Source organism: Phaseolus vulgaris, chromosome 1, assembly GCF_051622355.1.
Source record: "Phaseolus vulgaris cultivar YP4 chromosome 1, ASM5162235v1, whole genome shotgun sequence".
Classification (NCBI taxonomy): Eukaryota; Viridiplantae; Streptophyta; class Magnoliopsida; order Fabales; family Fabaceae; genus Phaseolus; species Phaseolus vulgaris.
In genome coordinates, this window is record NC_143498.1 from 49,261,358 (window position 1) to 49,270,463 (window position 9,106).

General features: G+C 35.5%; 1 protein-coding gene across 1 annotated transcript; it reads left to right on the forward strand.

Moving 5' to 3' along the window:
* Positions 1-915: 915 nt before the first annotated feature.
* Positions 916-8,301, forward strand: DGD1 (UDP-Glycosyltransferase superfamily protein). Its single transcript, XM_068617459.2, has 7 exons — positions 916-1,679; positions 2,297-2,329; positions 2,883-2,970; positions 5,561-6,045; positions 6,123-6,389; positions 6,668-7,017; positions 7,368-8,301. The coding sequence occupies exons 1-7, from the start codon at positions 1,095-1,097 to the stop codon at positions 7,900-7,902; spliced, it is 2,343 nt and encodes a 780-aa protein (XP_068473560.2). The 5' UTR covers positions 916-1,094; the 3' UTR covers positions 7,903-8,301.
* Positions 8,302-9,106: the final 805 nt, after the last annotated feature.

The window sequence follows — 9,106 nt, forward strand, 5'->3', positions numbered from 1 at the left end:
ATAAAACTTCATTATTCTATTAATACTTGTTATCACTCTTGTACTTTTAGCTTTCTTATGCATTGATTTCAACTTATCATTAATATCTTTATATTTTGAATTAATTTACCAAGTTGTTAAAACTAACTTTAGATCACTATAAAATATTTATTACAAGTTTAAAATGTAATTTATACATTCAAGATATATATTCATTATGAAATTTAATCATAAATAAACATTTATCCAGTATAATTATCAAATTAAAAGGTTAGCTAATATATATGCACATGTAAACAAATAATTGTCTTAAAATATTTTTAACCTTTTTTCATGAGACATTTTTTAATTTTTTTCAAGTATAATTTTTAAGATATAATTTATATTTTTATATCTTTCTAGCTATCAATTTTATCTCTATCTTTTTAGCTATCAATGTTATCTCTCTGTTATCATGGTTTAATATTATAAGTTTTCTGTTTCTTCAACTTCGTTTTATTTGACTTTTTCGTGGTTTCAAAAACTCCGATTCTGAAGTGAAAAATAACTTTGTAATTAAAACTCCTAAAATTAATTTTAAACAAAATTAAGAATTAAACTTATTTAATATTTTTTAATGTAACAAAAACATTTTTTTTAATTATCTTCGAATTATATTTATTAAAAATTATTTTAATATTACATAAGATTTGGAAAATTAAAATTTCTTTATATTTGAATTCATTATGTGTATATATTTTATGTTTGAGTGAGGAAGTATGTAGTATTATTTGATTTAGAATTTACTAAGCATATTTTCTCTGGGCGGCTCGAATATTCCTTCCCCATCCACGGTCCATAATCACAGCGATGCGACGTGGGCCAACCATATTTGGTCACATCAGCACAGCACGTGATCATTCCACGTCATCATATGTAATCCATGGACATCCTACGTGGCACAACCAAGCTTCGAGAAAATTTGGGAACTCTCCGCAAATCTTAGCCGTTAAAACTTGGTTGCTACCTCCCTCCCTCCATCTCCGTTTGTGGCTCTTAGGAAACGAAACACAATTCGTTTTTCTTACGCGTTGCATACACTCTTAGAAACAACAGAGTGGTGTCGGAGCTGAGCCATGGCGACGCATCCGCAAACTCCGACCTCATCGAACGCCTTCTCCTTCCTGTCGAAGGGCTGGCGCGAGGTTCGAGACTCGGCGGACGCGGATATCCAACTCATGCGTGACCGAGCGAATTCGTTCAAAGACCTAGCCACGTCGTTCGACCGCGAGCTCGAGCACTTCTTCAATTCGGCGACGCCGCCGTTCTCGGTGCCGGCCATGCGCTCTCCGCCGCCGAGGGAGATCGAGTTCGTCAAGAGTCTGCGCCCGAAGCTGTCGGAGATTCGGCGCGCCTACTCCTCACCTGATTTCAGCAAGAAGGTTCTGGAGAAGTGGCGTCCGAGGTCGCGGATTCGAATTGACCTTTCCGCGATAAAGAACGCTATTGTGTCGGCGGAGGAGGATGGGATTGTGGATTTCGAGAAGACGGGAAGGAGGTTGAGTTTCTGGGAGGAGTGGAAAAACGAAGGCGAGGGTGAATCTAAGGATTGGGAACCGATTCGGGCATTGAAGATCAGGCTCAAGGAGTTTGAGAAGCGCGGTTCTTCTTTCGAGGCTTTTAAGAACAGTGAATTCGTGGAGAAAGTCAAGTCTAGCTTGGTTTGTGATTCTTCCGCTCTTCGTAATTTACCTAGTTAATTGTAGGGTTCTGTGTGTTTTGGGTAGGGTCTTTGGTTGTGGCTAACTTTAGGTCATTCTTTCTTTGGAGGAAGAACTTGCTTGCCTAAACCACTGCATTTGTTAGTGCAAAATATCTGTGCAGTTGGATTATTGAGGTTATAATTAGAACTTGGAGGAATATTATTAGTTATTACCTGTTAAAAACCATTTCTTGTGACGACAGTTCAAAAATTACTTTTAGAACTGATAACTGTTATCTGTGTTTGGTTTCTGTTACTACTGGATGTTTTAATTACTTTAATGATTCATCGAACGAAATTAAGAAGAAATTTGACATGATTTTTGTGAGAGCCACATTTCGGGCACGAGTGCAATGCAACAGTAGTGAGGTCAAGTCATTTGTTGGTTGAGATGTGTGTGGATATGGTTTATTTGTTTATTTTCAGTGAATCATGTGTTCGGCTAATGCATACCATAAGTGTTCTTTATGAGGGTTCGGGAGTTTTGCTGGTTTATACTTTTTGGGCAATTGGGCAAATTTTGTGAAGTGCTTTTGTTATGAGAACTTACATGTTCTTTTCTTGACTTTCTTGCAGAAATCAATGTGCAAGGAACCTCAGGAGTCAAAGGTTTGTGCGTAGTATGTTTAAGTTCTTTTGTTCATATGAATATGTATGGGCAAATATTTTGTACTTTTGTGTAAAGAAACAAGAAGAAACTTGTATGTGACTGGTCATTTGAAGGTTTTAATCTAACTTTCAATGGATCACTGTGCATATATATATGATACATTGTTGAATACGATCAATACACCACTCCACGGATCCTTATTTTGCGCCTCTGGGCATAAAGTTCCACTATTTTGATTTTATTTAGCTGGATATAAAAAAATATCTCCTTCATTTAGTTGGCATAGACATTTTTTTTATTTTCCATTTTCAAGTGAGTAACATTCATTTTTAATTAAGACATTAGGTTAATCAGTTAAGAGAAGATTGGATATATGATTATAAATAAATATGGTCTAAGTCACCTAAGCATGTCAGTGACATGTATCATGTATGCTATGGATGTGTTCAGCACTCGTCATTAACATCTGAGTTCTGATTCTTGTCTGTTCTGAGCTTGTGGCCTTGATTTGAATCATAAACCATGGTTCACATTTTCATACATCTTTCACAGGAGGTGCCACCATTGGATGTACCAGAACTTCTTGCCTACTTTGTAAAACAGTCTGGGCCATTTTTGGACCATCTTGGAGTGAAAAGAGGTACATAGTTATGCACAATTACTTGGGATTTCCACATTATACATCTTATCTGGAAGTTTATTTTCTGTTTTTTTAACCAGTAAGCTTTGGTAGAAACATTTTCGCTTGCAATGGAAAGTGATTTTTTGTTTCTACTTTCTTGTGTTTTTTAAATCACCTTGTTAGTTTCTCCTTCCTTTCTGAAATCTTAAACATTATTCTTTTCCATGTATCTGGTAAAGTAGGTAAATAAAACAAACCAATGTAATGTTTTCTTGTTGTGATTGGCAAGCGGGAAGGCATCAGCTTCTGATGTATTTGTTAGCTGCCTCATCCCTTAGTTATTCAACAGTGTGATTAACTCGTCACATATTTCATGCAACTTTGTGAGAGGAGGTCAGCAGCACATAGTTAGTAGAAAATAATTTCCTGTTGAGAATAATTGTAATCAATCTGATTGTTAAATACTTAGTTGCAACTTCATCATTCACTGAAAATGATAAAATTCAAGATACAACAAATTTGTGATCAGGATTTAAGATATTGTCATTTGTCATTGTATTTTACAATAATTTTTAATATAATGTGAGGGAGTACATTAATGAGTTTTTTATTAGCATGATTGACATGGGGTATACCTGTAATCCAATTTCAGATTTTCAAAACAATCATTCCTGTTATTCACTTTTTAATTTATCACATCAATTGCTAGGAAATGTGAGTGTTGAGTAAAGACAGCTGTTAGTCATTCGGTCCATTAAGTCTTTTGTTGAACTAGTTGGTTAGTTAATTAGAAGAGATTAATTATACATGTTAAGAGATGATTTGATTACATTAAATAGGGAAATAGAATATGATTTGATTACATCAAATAGGGAAATATCTTAGCAAACATTTCTCATTATTAATTATTGATTTTGTTCCTTATTATTGTATCTCTTCTTCATGATAAATAAGAATACTTGTGTGTACACAACATATAATTACCAACAATCCTTTCAATATAGTATGAGAGTGGTACCATCTGTGACTTGTTTGGTCATTATATGATGTTAGGCTATGACTTTTTCCCTAGACGTATTGAACTTGACTTTGTCTCTGATCTGACTTTCTCTCTTGGATAAACAATACCCACTGCAGCATTTTTTTGCTTTCCAGCAGCCACCATGCCCTCAAAGCAATATTTCTCCCCGGCAGTTGCCACACCATCTGAGCATTTTTGCTCTCCAGCGGCTGTTGTGCCCTACGAGTAATTTTGCTCTCCAACAGCCACCACTCATATTTGTGCTCCTACAATTGCTACACTTTCTGAGCATTTTTCACTCTCCGATAGTTGTTGCATCTTTTGAGCATTTTGGCTCTCCTTCAACCGCCGTGCCTTTTGACCACTTTTGCTTTCCAGCAGTCGCCACGATCTTTAAGCAAATTTTGCTATCCAGCAACCACTGTACCCTCTGAACATTTTTTTTAGTCTCAAGGTATTGCTACATCCTTTGACCCTGTGTTTGAAGCTGCTCTTTTTTGGAAACCACTACACTTTGGGACTCACGGCCAACTGCTGTCATGTGCCACGGCTCCTTTGCATGTCATCTTCACACACCTGCACCAAATCAATGTGTGAAGCTTTTGTCATTGCTGACTTCGTCATCTCCAACACCCAACTGGCTAACATGTTCACTAAGTTTCTCAAGTTGATACATTTGTAACAAGCTTGACTCGTATGATACATATTCTTTAGCTTGAGGGGGAGTGTTAAAGATATGACTTGATTATATTAAATAAGGAAATATGATGTGATTTTATTACATCAAATAGGTAACTATTTTTTCAAATATTTCTCATTATTAATTATTGATTTTGTTCCTTATTATTGTATCTCTTCCTTATAAATAAGAATACACGTGTGTACACAACACACAATTGCAAACAATCCTTTCAATAATACATATGTGAAATAAGGTTTGGGGAGGGACTCATTCTGTGAATTTGATAGTTTGTGTACATGAAGGGGAGAGATCCTTCATGAATGGTTGGAGAGAATTCTATTATTTATTTCTGTTTTGTTCTTTTAATTCTTTCTCTCTAGTTTCCATCATATTTTCTGAGTTTCTATGACAATAAATTTCTATAATATTTATTTCTCATTTGTCTCTGCCAAAATTCCTTAGAGTTCATGTACGGTGCTGTATACTTTTCAATTGAAATATTGACCACTTGATCTGAACTTATTATTGTTTAAATTCTCCATCATTCGTCACTTAAGATCTACTCGGTTAATATTTCAACAGCTAGAGATTGAGAATTATATAGGAAATGAATAGTTTGTGAATATACAATTGGTTTGAGCACGTACTTGACACGCCATGCTTGAAATCTTTTCCATTAATCAGATATTGTTTTCTATTCTGTCTACTTATAGTAAACAGAAATTAACGGATCGTTATTTTCGTGTGAAACTGTTTAGTGCAATTTGGTGCAAGATCAATGTTTGTGAGTTGGCAAGATTATATCTTTGCTTTCTCTGAAGTTAGTCGTCTAGTTTATGGTTTTAGGGTTCACTTTATCTGCTACTCAATTTTTGATGATTTGTTCAATTGTGATTTCATCGCAGACATATGTGACAAGATAGTTGAAAGTTTGTATAACAAACGCAGAAACCATCTTCTATTGGATTCCCTATCTGGGGAAGAGTCTTCTATTGTTGGGAATGGAAACATAAATGATGAGTTGGATTTACGAATAGCAAGCGTCCTTCAGAGCACAGGACACCGTCATGAAGGTGGATTCTGGACAGACCATGCTAAGCATGATCCGTCCGAAAGTGAAAGACATGTTGCAATAGTCACAACTGCTAGTCTTCCTTGGATGACGGGAACAGCTGTAAACCCCCTATTTCGAGCTGCATATTTATCACAATCTGCAAAGCAGAAAGTCACTCTGTTGGTTCCATGGCTTTGTAAATCAGATCAAGAGCTTGTTTATCCCAGCAGTCTTACTTTTACTTCACCAGAAGAACAGGAAGTTTATATACGTAGCTGGCTTGAAGAAAGGATTGGTTTTAAGGCAGACTTCAAAATTTCTTTTTATCCTGGGAAGGTAACTTTTCAATAAAAATTTTCCTTTATGTTTCATATAACTTATGTCAATTTTCACATTTCTTCATTCTCATGTAGTTTTCAAAAGAAAGACGGAGTATAATACCTGCTGGAGATACTTCTCAATTTATACCATCCAGGGATGCTGACATTGCTATCCTGGAAGAGCCGGAACATCTAAATTGGTATCATCATGGCAAACGTTGGACTGACAAATTCAACCATGTTGTCGGTATTGTCCACACAAATTACTTAGAATATATCAAGAGGGAGAAAAATGGGGCACTTCAGGCATTCTTTGTGAAACACATAAACAACTGGGTTACAAGAGCATACTGCCACAAGGTATGGAATTTATCATTGCTAATATTCTTTTTGGGCTTTCCTTCTATGTAAAAGTAGAAACACCTTTATTTTGGAAAAGTTACTTTTTTAAAGCTTTTTATAAAATTGTATTTGACCTGACTTTTCCTTTAAGGAGAAGAGAAATTAAAAAAGTCTAGGCCAGCGTAACTCGGGAGATTACTAGATGGTTTTGGTGTTTTTATTGATAAAAGGAGTTCTATCATATATAAGAATTAAACAAGAGAAAATATGCTAAATTTTTTGTTTTATACATTCAGGTTCTTCGTCTCTCAGCTGCTACTCAGGATTTACCCAAGTCTGTAATTTGCAATGTTCATGGTGTGAATCCGAAGTTCTTGAAAATTGGAGAAAAGATTGCTGCAGAGAGGGAGCTAGGGCAGATTTCCTTTACAAAAGGGGCGTATTTCTTGGGAAAGATGGTGTGGGCAAAGGGATATAAGGAGTTGATAGATTTATTAGCAAAGCATAAGCCTGACCTTGATGGCTTCAAGTTGGATGTGTTTGGAAATGGAGAGGATGCTAATGAAGTTCAGAGTGCAGCGAGAAAGTTAGATTTGAATCTCTGCTTTCAGAAAGGAAGAGATCATGCAGACGATTCTCTTCACGGGTAGGAACCATCTGAAAATTGAGCTCCGAAATTTATAGTAAAATATATTCACAACAATAATCCCCACTTTATTGTGAAACACACTTAAATGAAATGGTGAAAATAAATGTTGAAGTTACACGTCTATTGTGCAACGTGAAAGTGTGCTATGTTTTACTCTCCCCTATCTTAAGGTGAATTGAATCAATTGATTGTGTTCAGAAAATGCAATATCCACAGCTATTTTTTATACATCATAGTGCACATTCACCTACCGTGATTTTTTCTCATGCTTTACTTACCCAGACAAATCTGAAACTTGTTTTTTATTAAATTGGTTCCTGTTTTGACACAATTTATCCTTATTGTAGGTACAAAGTTTTTATAAATCCTAGCATTAGCGATGTGCTATGCACAGCTACAGCTGAGGCACTTGCCATGGGGAAATTTGTAGTTTGTGCTGATCATCCGTCAAACGAGTTCTTTAGGTCATTTCCCAACTGTTTGACGTACAAGACATCCGAAGACTTTGTGGCAAAGGTAAAAGAAGCATTAGAAAACGAGCCTTATCCTCTAACACCTGAGCAAAGATATCAACTTTCTTGGGAGGCCGCTACTCAAAGATTTATGGAATATTCTGAGCTTGACAGCATCTTGAATAAGGAAAATAATGGTGAAAAGTCGAGCCTAAATAAAGGAAAGCTCGTTGCTAAGTCAGTTTCAATGCCTAATCTGACAGAACTAGTAGATGGAGGCTTAGCATTTGCTCACTATTGTCTCACTGGGAATGAATTCCTGAGATTATGCACAGGAGCAATACCTGGGACACGTGACTACGATAAGCAGCACTGTAAAGACCTTCATCTCTTGCCGCCACACGTAGAAAATCCCATCTATGGCTGGTGAATGGATTGACTAGTTTGAACTGGTGACGAAGGGAAACTTGTCATACCAGTTCATGGCAAGCAGTATTGTGAAAACCATAATCTCATGCTGTAGGTAGAAAAAATTATGGCTGGCTGGCTGGTGATAGATTAGTGGTTTGAATTTTAGTTTCTGCTTTGTACTACAGTTGTTTGTGTTAGGTACTACTGGCCTTCTAGGTTTTCAATTCTTAAATTTTTTTAGTTCTTTTTGTTTTTTTTGTAAGTGATGTAGTTTAATGTTTTACCAAAACACGTGTAGAAAGCTAATGTAAAGTTGCATGGCAAAAGGTAGAACATTTTCCCACGTAACTTGTGTGGAGAATAAACTGTAATAAATTTGCATCGGTTTAACGTGGAATAAATTGTTCAGTTGTGGTAACTTGGAAGGACTTCCTGAGGCTATTCCACGGAAATATCAGGCATTTTGGTTAACAGTGGGAAGGAGAAAAAAAATTAAAGAATAAAGGGCATTGCTGCTGTGATCTTTATCAGGAAAGATATTAGTTCAAAAAGGGGAAAAAGTGTTGTCATTGATTTATGTAAGGATGAATAAACTCCAAATTAATTCCACTCGTTCAGGGGCTTCGCATGAAACATCCAAAGCAGATCCTCTTGGACCTCAACAGCCAAAAAAAATTACAGAAGCATGAGGCAAATGCTTCCTACCGAAAAAATAGGAACAGAGGCAAATGCTTCCTACACCCAATCATTTTTTAATCTGCACCTAACATATTTTTTTAATTTTCAAAAATGCCCTTAATTCTGGAAATAAAAATCTAGAATTGAAAATAATATATTCCAGAAAATAAATCCAGAAGTGGTTATTGAGTTTCGGAAATAAAAATCCAAAAACAAAAATTAAAATTCTATTTTGGAAAAAAAATCCAAAATTAAAAATAATACATTCCGAAAAAAATAATTCAGAAAAGAGATTATTATAATTCGGAAAAGAGATTATTGTGTTTTGGAAATGAAAATCTGAAAAAAAAAATGAAAAATCTGTAATATAAAATTTCATTCCAGAAAAAAAAATCAGAACACATTTTGGAATTTTTTTTTAAGGAGAGTTTCGTTTTTTTCGCTGGAATCGGGTGCTATGGTGCAGGAAGCAATTGCCTAAAACAGATGGTGAAAAAATGAGCAAGAATTTGTGACGGATAGAGGGGTTGGAGAAAACTGGTCAT

Excerpts from the sequence above, each read along its gene's own strand:
- DGD1 (XM_068617459.2), top strand. The coding sequence starts at position 1,095 with ATGGCGACGCATCCGCAAACTCCGACCTCATCGAACGCCTTCTCCTTC. Across the intron at positions 2,971-5,560 it reads CCATCTTGGAGTGAAAAGAG|ACATATGTGACAAGATAGTT; the intron begins GTACATAGTTAT and ends ATTTCATCGCAG. Across the intron at positions 6,390-6,667 it reads CAAGAGCATACTGCCACAAG|GTTCTTCGTCTCTCAGCTGC; the intron begins GTATGGAATTTA and ends TTATACATTCAG.